The 15,877-nt window shown below is 62.3% G+C and overlaps 1 protein-coding gene and 1 long non-coding RNA gene across 4 annotated transcripts; one reads left to right on the plus strand and one right to left on the minus strand.

The window, feature by feature from the left end:
• Positions 1-213: 213 nt before the first annotated feature.
• On the plus strand, positions 214-15,291 carry SIPA1 (signal-induced proliferation-associated 1). 3 transcript variants are annotated; one of them, XM_020968382.2, is made up of 16 exons: positions 214-320; positions 3,262-4,231; positions 5,850-5,968; positions 6,051-6,227; positions 6,982-7,156; positions 10,734-10,837; positions 11,161-11,318; positions 11,492-12,074; positions 12,282-12,556; positions 12,976-13,200; positions 13,366-13,477; positions 13,580-13,697; positions 13,800-13,901; positions 14,140-14,194; positions 14,476-14,554; positions 14,669-15,291. In XM_020968382.2, exons 2-16 carry the CDS (start codon positions 3,562-3,564, stop codon positions 14,804-14,806), a joined length of 3,090 nt encoding a protein of 1,029 aa, XP_020824041.1. In that variant the 5' UTR covers positions 214-320; positions 3,262-3,561; the 3' UTR covers positions 14,807-15,291. The 3 variants fall into 3 exon arrangements, with proteins under 3 accessions (XP_020824041.1, XP_020824043.1, XP_020824042.1); XM_020968384.2 differs by lacking the exon at positions 214-320 and adding an exon at positions 416-502; XM_020968383.2 differs by lacking the exon at positions 214-320 and adding an exon at positions 2,150-2,251.
• LOC144455288 (uncharacterized) lies at positions 7,450-14,145 on the minus strand. The gene is made up of 3 exons (XR_013484016.1): positions 14,057-14,145; positions 9,728-13,952; positions 7,450-8,226 (listed from the first exon to the last, which is right to left on the minus strand). It is a non-coding gene; the product is annotated as an uncharacterized LOC144455288 (long non-coding RNA).
• Positions 15,292-15,877: the final 586 nt, after the last annotated feature.

A 15,877-nucleotide genomic window follows, 5' to 3' on the forward strand; every position in this document is an offset into this window, starting at 1 on the left:
CGGGCCCCTCCCGGTGGGCCACACTGCCGAGGCCGGCCTGGGTGCCCTCCCTGGGGTCCGACCCCCCCCCCCCCCCCCCCCCCCGCCGTTGCTCCCTTTCTCCCGGCTGCCCCAAGGCCCTGGCCTTGGTCTTGAGCCTGAATCCAGTCGGGCCCTCCCCCTCCCGCGCTCGGCTCCTCCCTCCCTGGGCTCGGGCGGGAGATGGGGGGGAGGGGGCAGAGGCCCCTCCCCGAGGAGGAGCCCGGGCGCCGGGCAGGGAGCGGCGCGCGGGCGGCTGGCCGGCACTCAGTGGCGGGGCGCGAGGGGGGGACCCCGAAGAGGTACAGCGGGGGCGCCCCCGGGAGCGGGGCGGGGGGCGGGGGCTGTGGCAGCCCCCGCAGTGGGGGAAGGGTGGCGTTCGGGGCCGTCCGGGGAAGCCCCTTTCTTCCTCCCCTCTCCCCAACCCTGAGCGCGCGGACAGCCTGTCCTGGGGCACACCGGGCAGAGGAGCCCCGAGGACGGGGTAGGCACGGAGCGGGGTCTGGCGAGGGGGTAGGGCTTCCTCCCCGCGCCCCCCAGCACATGCCCCTGCATTGTGCCCCCAGACCCCTAGTGACGCCCCCCCCTCACGCCAGCTTTCACCCCTGGTGCCCCCCTTCTGCCACTCTGCTGACCCCCACCCCTTATCCCCCTCCTGCCCCCCTGCCGCCCCCCTTACTTCCCTGCTGATGGCCCCCGGGTGCCAGCTTTCACCCCTGCTGCCCCAGCCGGCTCTGCTGCTGCCCCTCTGCTCCCTTGCTGCCCCCCTCCCCGCTTCCCCTCCTGTCCCCCTGCTTCCTTCTGCTTCTCCCCCCTTGCTGCCCCCCCTGCTCCCCCTCCTGCCCCCCGCCCCCTTCTGCTGCCCCCCCTTACTTCCCTGCTGATGGCCCCAGGGTGCCATCTTTCACCCCTGCTGGCTCTGCTGCCCCCCTCTGCCCCCTCCTGCCCCTTTGCTGCCTCCCCTGCTGCCCCCCCTGCTTCCTTGCTACCCCTCCACTGGCCACTGGTTTCTTTTGAGTTGGTGGTCTTTCTGTGCCTGGGGTGGGGTAGGAATGAAGGCAGCAGCCCACAGCCGGTCCAGGGCCCGTCCACCACTCTGACCCCTTGATCTCCCCATTTCCTTAGTCCCTTCTGTCCTCTCCAGCCCAGCCCCCACAGGACCCGCCTAGCCTAGCTTGGGGAGGAAACATCTGTCCAACCCTGCTGGCAGCTGGAACTAGGGTCATGACCTCCAGATGTGCAGTTGAGAAAAATCCAGCCCCTCCTCCTGGGGCTGAGGCCGCTAGGACTTCCACATCTGGGGGGTGTTGGAGGGATGAGCTCTTAGGGGTCTTGGCTTTGCCAGGGTTGGGGGACAGGGCCAGAGGCCCAGTGCCAAGGACTCCCCCACCCTCCTGGGTGACACAGGCCGCATGGAATGTCCCGTGACCTCAATGGACCCTTGTGGGGCTGGGGGACTTGGAGAGACAGGGGCCCATTGAGTTCCCGGGCAGCCTCAGAGCCTCCCTGCCCCTCAGACACACAAAGCGGCCAACGTTTGGGAGGCGTGTGACCTAGGGAGCTGCCCTCCCTCCCGGAGACCCCAGCCTGGCTGCCAGCGGCCCCCCAGTCCCACGCACCCATGTTAGGAGCCCCCTACCCACCTGGCCCTCCTCCCTTCTCCAGTCCTACTGCCTGATGGGAACTCAGCCCCTCCTGGTGTCCCCTTGGGGCCGGGCTCCGTCACACTCATCTCTTCCCTCCTGCACGTGGGGGCTGAGTCCATACAGCCTCATATCCTGTGGCTGGGGAGAGCCATGTCTCCCCTTCCCAGGCTCTGGCCCCTCATGGTCCCGTCTCCTTCCCCCTTCTAGACCCAGCCGCTGAGATCCCAGGGACCCCTCCATGGTCCTCTCCCGGCCTCCAGACCCCTCAAACCCGCATCCCCCACCCTGGGCCCCATGGCCCCATCTCCTCTCGTCCTGGGCTGATCATTGTCCTCGCTGGGCTTGAGTTTGTGACAATAAGTAGGGACAGGGACCACAGGCCTGGGGGAGGGGGGATAGTCTGTGCCCCGTGACTGTGGTTCAGTGACCCTAGTGCCTTCCTGAGGATGTGGTGGGGGGCAGGAGTGGGGGACCTGGAGCCAGGGGCCACTTCCTGTCTCACAGGAAGGCTGTGCTCGCTGGACCAGCCACGCTGCCTGCCAGGCCTGGCTGCCGCTGGGCTGGGGACCCCCGGCCCACTCCCCCAGGTAGCAAGGGCTGTCCCCGGGCTGGGGGTTTGGGAGGTGGAAGAAAGCACGTGAGGGGAAAGGGCCCCCAACATCCCAAGAGTGTACAGGGCACATTTCTTTGCCCTTCAGCATGTGCCCAGGCTTTGGGGGTCTGGTCCTGCTCAGGACTCCAGCCTTGCTTAGGTTGAAGAGGAAAAGGGAGGGGCTGAAAGGAAAGGCCCCGGGGGACAGGACGTCCTCCTTTTGTCAGGGCCCCGGGTGGGACCCAGGCATCCAGGCTGGCCCTCCTTGCCCTTGCACCCTGCTGGCTTCAGCTCCCCAGAATCTCACAGCCCCTGCTCTGTCCCGAGCCCTGTCTCACAGCTGGACCCCCTTCCTCAGAGGTGCCTACCACAGACCAGCCTGAGTGGGGACACTTTCCTATGGGGGGGGGCGGTCCCAATGTCTAGAGACTAGAGCTCTGAGGGACCAGGCTCTGAGTTTGGGGGACCCTCATTAGCCCTCTCGGCTCCGGCCTAGGACACTGGCCGCCACCGTGAGGGCATGGAAGAGGTGAGCAGTAGGCTCCTCTGGGGGGATGTGTCCCCATCGCCTGGGACTGTTTACAAAATCCTAGATTTAGCACTAGAGAGAACTTTGAAGGTCATCCGGTCCGAGCCCTCTTTTGTCAGAGGAGAAACTGAGGCCAGGAAGGCTAAGCAGACTGCCCAAAAGGGCACGGGTCCTGGCAGGATCGGGGTCCCTGCAGGCCTGAGACCCCAACCCTCTGTAATATTCAGCTTAAACTTTAGGTTCTGCAGCCCCCAGACAGACCAGGACCCCCCTCCCCCAGGGAGGAAATGCGGGGGAAAGAGGAAGTGGCTTTGATGAGCCTGAGCCCTGGAGGAGGGGGGCCGGAAGCAGACCCTGTCATGGGGGAGGGGAGCCGGGCCGGAGACTCGATTTGGGGGAAGTGAGGGATGGGTTCCTGTTTTCTCACTTGGCTTCTGGGGTTCACCCCACTCACCGGCTGTCCCCTCTGCTGACAGATGAGCCTCCCCGACTGATGGGCCTGGATCCTGGATGACAGAAGGCCCAGCCTCCTGCTGCTTCTGCTGCCTGGCCTGACCTTCCGCTGTCCCGGCACCTACGGAAAAGCAGCAGGACTGGGCATACCCCCTTCCCTCCCCTCTTCTCCATGCGAGGTCTCCCGAGGCCCCTTTCATGGGACCTGCAGAGGACCAGTGACTAGTGGACGGCATAAGGGGTCAGGGCCACCGCCAGGCCCCCAGTCCTGCTCTGAGGCCAATGAGGCCCGCTTCCAGGGGGCCTAAGCTCGTGGGACACACATGTGGGCAGGCAGACCCGAGAGCCCCCGGCGGGGCGTGGCACCCGTCACGCAATCCGATGACCTTTTTGTTCGAAGGCTCCGGCAGCCAGCCCGGCCGGCCCTGACCCCTCACACCTTTGAGCCCAGGGGGCCCGGCGGGGCTGGGGGGCTGCTGCTTCGGAGTGGTAGCGACGCCGGTGAGGCCCGGCCCCCACCCGCAGCAAGCCCCCGTGCCCGAGCCCATAGCAATGAGGAGGCAGGGCGTGGAGTCACCCCCGCCCGCCTCTTTGCTGACCCCCTAGCTTTGCTGGGCCTGCCGCCCGAGGGGGAGCTGCCCCCCGAGTTTCCCCCCATCCCAGAGCCCCGCTGGTTTGCACATTATGATGTCCAGAGCCTTCTCTTTGACTGGGGAGCTGGGGCCAGGGACCCACCCCCCGATACTCCTCCCACCCCTGGGCCCGCTCAAACCTCTGGCTCGGACCTGCTTCTGGGGGCCCCTGGCTTCCTGAGCGAGGTTGGGGGAGAAGGCGAGCTGGGCCTTGGGGGGCTGCTGCCCCCTGCACTGCCGCCCACGCTGCCCAATGCGGCCATCTCCATCCTGGAAGAGCCCCAGAATCGTTCTGAGCCCCACAGCTTAGAGCACACTGACTCGGGGGCTGGATACTACCGCAAGTACTTTTATGGCAAAGGTGAGAGGGACCGGAGGGTAAGTGGAGGCAGAGGGGGCTCAGTCACTTGGCATTCATAACATCTTGGAATGTCTGAGTTGGGAGGCGCCTGAGAAGAGAGAATGTTGGAGGTGGAGGGGATCTTAGAGCACAGAATGTTAGAACATGGAATGTCAGTGGGAGGGGCCTTAGAACAAGTAATGTCAGAGCTGGGAGGGCCCTCAGAACAGAGAATGTCAGAGTTGGGAGGGCCCTTAGAACAGGGAATGTCTGAGCTAGGAGGGCCTTAGTACAGGGAATGTCAGAACTGGGAGGGATCTTAGAACACAGAGTATCAGAACTAGAAGGGACCTTAGAGCACAGAATGTTAGAAGGTGGAATGACAGTGGGAGGACCCTTAGAACAGGGAATGTCAGAGCTGGGAGGCCTTTAGAACAGGGAATGTCAGAGCTGGGAGGGCTCTTAGAACAGGGGATGTCAGAGCTGGGCGGGCTCTTAGAACAGGGGATGTCAGAGCTGGGCGGGCTCTTAGAACAGGGGATGTCAGAGCTGGGAAGGACCTTAGAGCACAGAATGTTAGAACATGGAATGTCAGTGGGAGGGGCCTTAGAACAAGTAATGTCAGAGCTGGGAGGGCCCTCAGAACAGAGAATGTCAGAGTTGGGAGGGCTCTTAGAACAGGGGATGTCGGAGCTGGGAGGGCTCTTAGAACAGGGGATGTCGGAGCTGGGAGGGCTCTTAGAACAGGGGATGTCAGAGCTGGGAAGGACCTTAGAACAGGGAATGTCTGAGCTAGGAGGGCCTTAGTACAGGGAATGTCGGAACTGGGAGGGCTCTTAGAACAGGGGATGTCAGAGCTGGGAGGGCCCTTAGAACAGGGAATGTCTGAGCTAGGAGGGCCTTAGTACAGGGAATGTTGGAACTGGGAGGGATCTTAGAACACAGAGTATCAGAACTAGAAGGGACCTTAGAGCACAGAATGTTAGAAGGTGGAATGACAGTGGGAGGACCCTTAGAACAGGGAATGTCAGAGCTGGGAGGCCTTTAGAACAGGGAATGTCAGAGCTGGGAGGGCTCTTAGAACAGGGGATGTCAGAGCTGGGAGGGCTCTTAGAACAGGGGATGTCGGAGTTGGGAGGGCTCTTAGAACAGGGGATGTCAGAGCTGGGAAGGACCTTAGAGCACAGAATGTTAGAACATGGAATGTCAGTGGGAGAGCCTCAGAACAGAGACTGTTGTAGCTGGGAGAGCCCTAAGAACCTGGAATGTCACAGTTGCGAGGGACCTTAGAGCACAGAATGTTAGAAGGTGGAATGTCAATGGGAGGGCCCTTAGAACATGGAATGTCAGACTAGGAAGGAACTCAGAAACCTCATGCAACTTTCTGATTTGACAAATGGGAAAACTCTGACTCCCAGAGAGGTGATTTGCCCAAGGTCGCTGGCCCAGTGAGTGCATAGCAGAGCTGCTATGAGAAATCAGAACTCAGGCTCTCTTTTCCATGGCCACCCTGAATCAGGAGATAGAGGGGGCAGCCTTGCATGAAGAGGCCAGAGCTTCGGCCTGACAGGCAGGGCCAAGGAATGAGGCCCCGCCCTGGGGGTGTATAAGTCACCGCCCTGCCCCCTCCTGCCCCCAGAACATCAGAACTTCTTTGGGCTGGATGACACCCTGGGCCCTGTGGCTGTGAGCATCCGGCGGGAGGAGAAGGAGGGCAGCGGTGCGGCCAGCTATCGCCTCATTATCAGGACCACTCAGGTGCGGGGCTGGGGGATGGAGGCTGGGGGGGAACCTGGCAATATGGGTGCTGGCCCTGAGGGGTGGTTGCCCTCGCCCTCAGCTGCGGACCCTCCGAGGCTCTATCTCTGAAGAGGTCCTGCCACCTGGCCCACCCCGAGGCCTGTCCCCAAAAAAACTCCTGGAGCACGTGGCTCCCCGGCTAAGCCCCACCTGCCTGCGCCTGGGCTCCGCCTCCCCTAAAGTGCCTCGAACCCTCCTCACCCTGGATGAGCAGGAGGTGAGTACCCTGGTCTGGCGATTAGACCTTTGCCCTTGGAGAGCCCCACTGGGCCCATACTCGGGTTGGGTGGTGGTGACCTGAGGGATGTCCTGCCACGGGTGGCCCAGGAAGAAGCCCCTTCCTCACTCGTCCTGGGGTCCGAGGGCTTCCCTTTGAAGGCAGCCCTGGAGCCCCAGAAGAGTTGGCCATGTTCAGCTGAGTCCATCTCAGACCACTCTGTGGCTTATGTGGGGTCGGCGACCCATGGGCCCCAGGACCTTTCAGGCCATCATCTCTGGGGGCCAGGGACATTTTAACTTGGACCTGAGGCATCCACAGAGAGGAGGGAGCCCCGGTCAGGGTGGAGCTCCTAAAGGCAGTGGACAGAGACCTGGCTCTGAGTCAGAGGCCTTGGGTTTGAATGTGACTCATCCACTTACCACTTTTCCTACCACTGGTCTCATCTAAAATGAGGAGTTGGCACCAGACGGCTTCTGAGTTCTCTTCCTACTCGAGCCCTCTGGACGTGGTCCTTACCCGGGGGGACCCTCAGACGCAGGCGGGGAGCGGGGAAGGCGGCTGGGGGCTCCCGTGACCTCTGGACATGGTCCTTGCCCGGGGGGACCCTCAGACGCAGGCGGGGAGCGGGGAAGGCGGCTGGGGGCTCCCGTGACCTCTGGATGTGGTCCTTACCCGGGGGGACCCTCAGATGCAGGCGGGGAGCGGGGAAGGTGGCTGGGGGCTCCCGTGACTGTGCCTTCCCCTTCCCCAGCTCAGTCTCCAGCGCAAGGTGGGCATTCTGTACTGCCGGGCTGGCCAGGCAACGGAAGAAGAGATGTACAATAATGAAGAAGCCGGCCCTGCCTTCACCCAGTTCCTCAGCCTCTTGGGAGACGTCGTGAGGCTCAAAGGCTTTGAGCATTACCGGGCCCAGCTGGACATCAAGAGTGAGTGCTCATCATGTCATGCAGGTGCCCCTCCTCGGGGCTACCTGGTGGCCCTCGCCTTAGGGGCAGGACCAGGTGGTTTGAAGTAGCTGTGTGACCTCTGCCAAGTCACTTCCCCTCTCTGGGCCTCAGTTTCCCCATTTGTAAAATGAGGGCATTGGACTGGATGACCCTTGAGGTCCCTTCCAGGTCTGCTGGTCTGTAGGAGGTCAAGGACTTTCCACACTGGAAGTTCACTATGCTAATGAAACCAAACGGTCTGGACCAAATAGTAATAATACGTAATCGAGACAAAGAAAGAAACCAGCGTTTATTAAGCTCCTACTATGTGCCAGGCACTATGTGCTAAGCACTTCACCAATAGTTATCTCATTCGATCCTCACAAGAACCCTGGGTGGGAAGGGCTACTATTATCCCCCATTCTACAGGTGAGAAAACTGAGGCCCAAGGGGTTCACTGAGTCGCCCAGAGTCCCCCAGCTAGGACGTGTCAGAGTCAGCCCCGCCGAGTCCAGGTTGGGCCCCTTTCCTCCCTGCGGTTCCCGCTGCGTCCCTCTGAGCATTCAGGGGCTGTGGAGGAGGGTGCAGAACTGTACCTGGGCAGTCAGAGCCAGCAGGAAGACAGGGATCCCTGCAGGGGGCAGGGAGGAGGGAGCGTGCTCCAGGCTGGTGGCCAGAGGTGAAATGCCAGAGTCAGGGAGCTGCCGCAAAGTGGGAGCAGGCGGGAGAGAAAGGTGCAGGGCCTCCCATGAGGGGGGGGCATCGTCAGAACTGGGCCTGGGAGCCCGGATGAGAGGTGATGGACTAGGGGAGTGGGGGGGGGGTTGATGGAGAGGAGACCTGAGATGGCGCCCAACGGGGTGTTGGGGCAGGGGTGATCGGGGTTAGGAAGGAGGCGAGGATGACTCAGGCTGTGAGTTTGAACGAGTGGACAGTGGAGCCCCTCAGTGAAAACAGGGAGGTCTGGATAAGTGGGGAGGGGGGTTTCAGGTGAAGATACTGGTGAGACATGTTCAGGGTGAGAAAATGTCGGGGCCTCCAGGTGGAGAGGGCAGCGGGCAGCTGGTGACCTGTGGGAGCAAATGGGAGCTTCCAGGGAGACGGTGCAGAGAAAGGAGGGGCTCCAAGGCAGAGCTGTGGGCTCTAGTGGTGCTTGGGGGCGCGGGATTGATGGGGTTGCAGGAGAGGAGGTGGAGAGGGCGTGGTCAGAGGGGCAAGAGGGGAGCCCCAAGCGGGAGAGAGAGGGCAGCGTCAGCAGTGGCTACAGGCTTTTAGGAGGGCCTGGCAGGGCTAGCAATGGGGACATCCCTGATCACCTTCCAAGGAGCAGGGCCAGTCATGGGGCAGGGAAGCAGGTGCATGATAGGGAAGTGGAGGCAGAGTGGGGATGGGCAGGGAAGGGGAGAGCAGCAGGAAAGATAGTGCGAGGAAGGGCAGGTTTTTTCAGGATGAGAGAGACCTATATGGATTTGTAGGTGGCAAAGAAGTGAATCAGACAGACAGACAGAGAGGAATGGGGGGGAAGGGGAGAAAGGGAGAGAGGAGAGACAGAGAGAAAGGGGGGAGAGAGAGGGGGGAGAGAGACACAGAGAGAGAGAGAGAGACAGAGACAGAGACAGAGGAGAGAGACACAGAGAGAGACAGAGAGGAGAGACAGAGTCAGAGAGAGAGACAGAGAGACACAGAGAGAGAGAGGGGAGGGAGTGAGAGAGGAGGGAGAGAGAAAAGAAGAGAAAGAGATGGACAGAAAGAGAAGGAAAGTAGAGACAAGGGGAGGAGGAAGGAGACAGAGAGAAAAGGAGGGAGGGAGAGATAGAGGGAGAAATAAGGAAAGGAGAGGGAGGGAGAAGGAGAGAGAGAAGGAGGGAAGGAAAGAGGAGAGAGTAGGAGGGGAGAGAGAAGAAAAGAGGAAGAAAAGGGGGAGAGAAGAGGGAGAGAGATGGACAGAAAGAGAGAAGGAAAGGAGAGAAAAGGGGGGAAGGAGAGAGAGAGAAGGAGGGAGAGATAGAAAGAGGGAGAGATATAAGAAGATATATAAGGACAGAGGAGGGAGGGAGAAAGAAGGAAAGGAGAGAGGAAGAGAAAAGGGGGGAGAGAGAGGAGAGAAGAAGAGAAAAAGGAGGAGAAAGAAAAGAAGAGGAGAGAGAAGGGAGAGAAAGATGGATGGAAGGAGAGAAGGAAAGGAGAGAAAAGGGGAGGGGGGAAGGAGAAGGGGGAGCCTTCCTGAAGATAACCCTTCCCCAAGCCCCCCTCTCTGGTGGGCTCTCCAGGGCAGGACCCCATCTTAAGGAGGACATTGGTAGCCGGAAAGCAGCCAGAGGCTGAGGACAGGAAGGATAAAAGGCCCTGGGACAGTGCCCAGTGAGAGCTGGCTGGAGGGGACACGAGGTCAGAGGCCGTGAGAGCAGTCCTCAGTGTCTGCAGGGCCGGCCTGCGAAGGAGGGCTTGGTTAGCCCTGGGGACCTTGGCTGGTGCAGGGACCAGGAGTGGAGCCTCATGCGCCTCCAACTGTGGCTGGCCCAGGTGGGCAGGGTGGCCTGGGGTGGGGGGTGGGTGTGGGCTCCCCCTCACCTGACACCCCTTGCTGAGGATGTGAGCGGGGGCTCAAAGCTGCCAGGGAAGCAGACGCCTATGGGGCCATGTCCGTGGTGGGACTTGTGGGCTGTAGGACAGCATGTGCCTGAGATTTCTCCTTTAGAGACCCGTCTTTGAGACCACAGGCTGGAATACCAGAGCCTCGGATCTGGGGTGCAGCTGACCAGATCAAGGGCCAGGTTGTTCTCCCCATGGGACAGCACCAGGGCCCTGCAAGTCGGAGAGCCCAGGCCCAGCTCTGACACTTCCCAACTGTGTGATGACCTAAAGTCCCTTCTGCGCTCTGGGCCTCTGTTTCCCCTTTTGTAAAATCAGACTAGATGGTCCCTGAGACCCCTTCTAGCTCCAGATAGATGACCCGATGACTCTGTGGCCTGAGGCCCTCTTTCCAAATGCCTGACTGACAGACGAAGAGGGCTGGGAATGAGGGATTGGGGTTTCTCTGCATCTCATTTCCCCAGGTTCCTTACTCTGGCCAGAATGTTTCTTCATGAGTCCCCCTCCCCCATTCGGGCCTCCTCCCTCATGGGTCCAGCATCTTCTCTTCCTTCCTGTTTCTGCCTTCCCACGCGATCTCTCCTGCCTCTTGGGTTGGCCCTAAACGTCCCTGGGCTTTCTCAGTGCCTTCCCCAGCCCCGACCGCATCTCTGCCCCCTTCCTGCGCCGGTGTGTGTGTGTGTGGCCAGAGGAGGGACTCAGGGGGGAAGGGAGGGAGCCTTGGCAGGTGGGAGGAAGGCCAGTGCAGCCTGGACGCTGCCCCCCGGTGGGGGAGGGAAGCAGCGGTGACCTCAGCCCCCCAGAGCTGCCCTGGGCCTACATCAGGGCCTCCCTGGAGTAGGCCCGTGGGGCCCCCAGAGAACCTTAGCCCAGGTCGCCTCAGATGAAGGTGGGTGGGAGTAGGTGGTGGGAGGCAGGGATGCTCAGCTCCATCCTAGTCCTGGGCAGGCCCTGAGGTTTCCCTCCTTCCTTTCCTCGGCCACAGCGGACTCCACGGGGACACACTCCATCTACACCACCTACCAAGACCACGAGATCATGTTCCATGTCTCCACCATGTTGCCTTACACCCCCAACAATCAGCAGCAGGTGTGGGAGGGCACGCAGGCCAGAACCTGGGGGGGGGGGCGGCATGCTTTGTGCCAGGGCTGGGCTCCTGGCCTGGATCTTCACTCACCTCTCTCCATCCTTCAGGCTGGGCTTGGAGGGAGGCAGGGGGTCTGGGGAAAAGGGCCCTAGGTCTAGACTGGGAGGACCAATATCAGCTAAGCATAGTCTGTGTGACTGTAGGCCTCAGTTTCCTCATCTGTAAAAAAGGAGGCTGGATCCTGTTTGGGGATCTTGGGGGAGAGGGGAGTTCTCCTGGCCTTGTGGCCTCTGGAGCCACACCCAACCCCAATCTCGGTCCCCAGCTCCTCCGGAAAAGACACATTGGCAATGACATCGTGACGATCATCTTCCAGGAGCCTGGGGCCCAGCCCTTCTGCCCCAGCACCATCCGCTCTCACTTTCAGCATGTCTTCCTGGTGGTCCGGGCCCATGCTCCCTGCACCCCCCACACCTCCTACAGGTCTGTGGCTTGGGGCGGGGGTGGGGGTGGGATCCTAGGTGGCATCCATGCCTGAGCCAGCCATTTCTTGGGGAAGGATTCCCTGAGGCTGGGCCGCGGCAGCCTAAGCCCCCTACCTACCCCAAAGCTGGTGTTGGAGTTGCTGACGCCCCCCTCCTCTCCTCCCCTGGCAGCGTGGCTGTGAGCCGGACCCAGGACACCCCAGCCTTCGGCCCTGCCCTCCCCCCTGGCGGGGGGCCCTTCCCGGCCTCCCCGGCCTTCCGGGCCTTGCTGCTGGCCAAAGCTCTCAATGGCGAGCAAGCCGCCAGCCGGGCCCGCAAGTTTCACGCGATGGCCACACGCACACGGCGGGACTACCTTCTGGAGCTGGCCACCAATGAGGTGACCACCACCTCTCTGGACTCGGCCTCCCGCTTCGGCCTGCCCTCCTTGGGGGGTCGCAGGCGTGAGCGGCCCCGGGGCCCAGGCGGCGAGCTGCAGACGCAGGGGGCCCTGGTGTGGGGAGTGCGGGCCGCGCCAGGGGGCGAGGACGGGGCAGCCGAAGTCCCCTGCCTGCTGGGGATCTCGGCCGAGACGCTGGTGCTGGTGGCTCCCCGTGATGGCCGCGTCATCTTCAACTGTGCCTGCCGAGACATATTGGCCTGGACTTTCTCTGACCATCAGCTGGACCTGTACCACGGACGAGGGGAGGTGCTGACCTTGCGGGTGGGCGGTGCCGCTGGTGAGGCTGTGGGAGAAATCGTGGCCAGGCTGCAGGTGAGGCTGGGGACTGGGCGAGAGGTGTGGGGGTGGGCAAGGACATGGGGGTGGGGCTGAGCAAAGCCAATCACTCCACCCCCTAAAGCGAGGAGGAGAGGGAGAGGCTTACAGGGGCCAGGGAGAAGCCACCTTGTCCTTCAGCCCTCCTGGGGTTTCCCTCCCAAGCCTGGGCTCCCAGGCGCCTGAGAGATGTCTCCCTTGCAGCTGGTGAGCCGAGGCTGTGAAAGCCGGGAGCTGGCCCTGCCCCGCGATGGCCAGGGCCGGCTGGGCTTTGAGGCAGACGATGAGGGCTTCGTGAACCATGTGGAGCGGTTCACTTTTGCCGAGACTGCTGGGCTGAGGCCTGGGGCTCGACTCTTGAGGATCTGCGGCCGCCCCCTCCCGCGGCTGGGTCCTGGGGCTGCTGCCGCCCTCTTGCGCTCGGCCCCCAAAGTCTGTGTCACCTTCCTGCTTCCTGACGAGAGTGGCCGGCCCCGAAGGTCAGAGCACCGCAGAGCCCCCTGCCCAGACCCCTCTGTCGTCAGTCCCAGACTGGGCCTGGAAATCCCACATCAGCCACATCTTTGGAGCCTGAAGGCTTTTCAGTGTCTGAGTTGTCTTCCCTGGGGGAGGAAGGGCGGGCACCCCTAGAGCCTATGCCATGGTGGAGTTAGCTTATACCCAGAGGAGACCAAGGCTCTATGGGAACCCCCCGACAAGGGCCTGGGCAGTGAGGAAGGGGGTGGGGGCTGAAGGGGATCCGAGGCTTTGAGTTAGGTCTCCAGCTCAGGCAGGCCCTGGATGTAAGGCCTCTGCTGTCTGCTTTGTGTCCCTGGGCCAGGAAGCTCCCTGGCCTCAGTTTCCTCATCTGTGTACAGCTGCCTGCATCCCCTTCCTCTCCTCTCCTTTCTCCCCACAGGAGTTTTTCGGAGCTCTATGAGATGTCGCTGCAGGAGCCTAGTCGGCGGGGGATCCCAGGGCCAGGGCCTGAGGGGTCCCCGGGGGCAGGTCTGCGCCCAGCCACAGTTCAGATGCTGCATATGCTGCACCTGCAGGACGGCTCCCCAGTGCCCGGCCCCCCTCCAGGTCTCCCTGAGGAGAGGACCGAGTTTCTGCACAGTCAGAGCGATCCGTCTCCCCAAAGGTCAGAATCAGCTCTTTGCCGAGCGCCCCCAGCCTCCCTCATCCTGTCCCCCATCTCTCTCAGTCCTGGGCTCTGGGCTCTGTCTCTCCTCCTCATCCCCAGTGCAGGGCGGCAGGAGATGCGTCTCTTCCCCCGCCCCTCACCTTCCCCTCACTGCCTCCCCAGCTCCCCGTCTGATGGGGCCCCGGTCTTGCCAGATGCCACCCCAGACCTCCTCTTGGTGGCCACCCCTAAGCCCCTCCAACCTGGCCAGGCTGGGGGTGGGACTTCAGACCAGGTAAGAACCAGCCCGGCAGCCCAGGGCAACCTCCTCAGAGCCACCTGGGAGATGCGGGGGGCGAGCCGGGCATCCGTGCCCTCACCACGCACCCTGACTCAGGCTCTCCCCGACACTGCTGTGGGACAAGAGGCCGTAGAGAACCCAGCCCCGCTGCCAAGAGAGCTCAGTGACTCCTTCCTGCCCCGGACCCTCTCCCTGAGGAATTCCATAAGCAAGAGTAAGTCTCCCTGCTGCCCTGCATGTGGGGTGGAGGGCATCACCCTGGGCTGGGTGGCAGGTGGGAGAGCCTGGCCCATCACCTGCCTCATCTCCCCCTCAGTACTGTCTGAGGCTGGAAGCGAACCCCTCGAAGAGGAGTGGAAATCCATCTCGGAGATTGCCTCTACCTGTAACAGCATCCTGGAAGCACTGTCCCGGGAGGGTGAGCCCTGCGGGCCTGGCGTGCAGGGCGGTGAGCGGTGGGGAGTCCAGCCTGCAGCACATAATGGGGGACCCCGCTATAGAAGTAGGAGCCCAGTGGCGAGTCTTGGCTCAGCGGCTGTGCAGCCCGGGTCCCCCTCCCTTCTGCTTCCTTACCCTTTCCTTGCTCATCTGTACAATGGGGCTGTATGGGGTGGGTGTGGAAGGGAAGGAGCCTTGACGTGCTGGGGTCCTTACAGGCCAGCAGCTGCCAGAGAGTGGAGATCCCAGGGAAGTCACCAAAGCTGAGCCCAAGTAAGGATCCTCTCCTAGCCCAGGACTGAGGCTCCCTGAAAGGAACCATGGCAGGGGAGGGGGGAGCCCTGCCCTCTCCAGCTGGTCTTGCCCAAGGCCACCCCCCAGGAGGGGATTCGGCCCCTGACACCCGGGTCTGGGGAGCTCGTTCGCTGCTGGGGCAGCCAAGGACAGCTGGAAGGAGGTGGGAGAAGGGCTGGAAAGGTGCCTCGAGGCGGGTGAGCTGTCTGTGGGCCCAGCCCACCGTCTGCGGGCTTCTCAGCTGCCTTCCTTGCCCACAGCCCATCTTCTGGAAGCTTGTCTGAGAAGGTCTCCCACCTGGAGACCATGCTGAAGAAGCTCCAGGATGACCTGCAGAAGGTGAGGAGGAGGGAAGGAGGACTGGCGGGGGGGGGGGGGGGGGGGGGATGAGGCGCGGGGGGGGGGGGGGTGGGGGAGGTCTGGCAGCTCCCTCCATGCTGCTCCTCGCTCCAGGAGAAGGCTGACAAGGCAGCCCTGCAGGAAGAGGTTCGCAATCTTCGGCATAATAACCGGCGCCTCCAGGCCGAGTCCCAGAGTGCCGCTGCCCGCCTGCTCAGGGCCTCCCAGCAGCTGGGAACCCCGGGCCCCTGACCCCCACACCCCTGCCCGGCAGAAGTCACAGCACCCCGGGTCCCCTCCCGCCTCCACCTGCCTCCCCACCAGCATGGAGGGCCGCTCCAGACGGACAGTCCGTCCCCACGCCACGGAGGGCCACTCCAGCTGGACAGTCCATCCCCACCGCCGCAGAGGGCGGCTCCAGATGTCTCCACCACCACGGAGGGCCGCTCCAGCCAGACAGTCCATCCCCACCAGCACGGAGGGCCGCTGCAGCTGGACGGTCCCTCTCCATCTGGCATGAGAGGGGAGAGGATGTACCCTGCTGCCCTCCCCACAAGCCTCAGGGGCTTTTTGGAATGGGAGCAATCCCTTGTGTACTTTGAGGTAAAAGCACCTCCTCCCCAAATCTCCTGGCCCTTCTCAGGAACCTCAGGAACCTGGCTTCTTCACCCCCTCTGTAAATATTGTTTGGCAAAGGCGTCCTTGGCATGAAAAAGTAAAGAATGTACATGAGACAAGTAGCAGTGGATGAGGGAGAGGGAGAGAGGAGCCAGGAGAGGAGGGGGAGGGTGGACAGGGAGGAACGTCTGCTCTGGGATTCTTTCTTCTTTCTTCAGCACAGGAAGATGGGCGGGGGTGGGATGAAAGGGCAGGGGCTTCCAAGCTCCATGCAGAAGCCCCTGCTGGTCGCAGGCTGGTCACCTGCCTCCATCCCAGAGACCCGGGGCCCTTCGTGTCAGGACAGGACCACCGCCTCTGCCTCTGAGGGGCCTGCCCTAGCCAGGGCAGGATGGATGCAAGTCCAGGGCGTGGAGAAGAGGGCTCTGGAAAAGGCCACGGGTTGGGAAGGATCACAGGAACGTCCGTTTGGAGCCAGAAGGATCTTCAGGCCCAGCCCCTGCTTTTCTAGAGGCAGAAGCAGGTCCAGAGAGGTCGAGACTGGTACAGCATCGAGGTTATGTGAGCTAAGAGTCAGGGTCAAGATCTGAACCCATGTCTTAACTCCAAAGCTGGCTTTCCCCCGTGGCTGGCCCAGGCCCTGAGGATACATGGGTGGGGAGCACAGAGAGGGCGAGGCTGGCAGGATGCCTGTGGAGAAGAACC

This window comes from Phascolarctos cinereus, unplaced genomic scaffold, assembly GCF_003287225.1.
Source record: "Phascolarctos cinereus isolate Bilbo 61053 unplaced genomic scaffold, phaCin_HiC Scaffold_9;HRSCAF=440, whole genome shotgun sequence".
NCBI lineage: Eukaryota > Metazoa > Chordata > Mammalia > Diprotodontia > Phascolarctidae > Phascolarctos > Phascolarctos cinereus.

Excerpts from the sequence above, each read along its gene's own strand:
- SIPA1 (XM_020968382.2), top strand. The coding sequence starts at position 3,562 with ATGTGGGCAGGCAGACCCGAGAGCCCCCGGCGGGGCGTGGCACCCGTC. Across the intron at positions 5,969-6,050 it reads TCATTATCAGGACCACTCAG|CTGCGGACCCTCCGAGGCTC; the intron begins GTGCGGGGCTGG and ends CCTCGCCCTCAG. Across the intron at positions 11,319-11,491 it reads ACCCCCCACACCTCCTACAG|CGTGGCTGTGAGCCGGACCC; the intron begins GTCTGTGGCTTG and ends CTCCCCTGGCAG.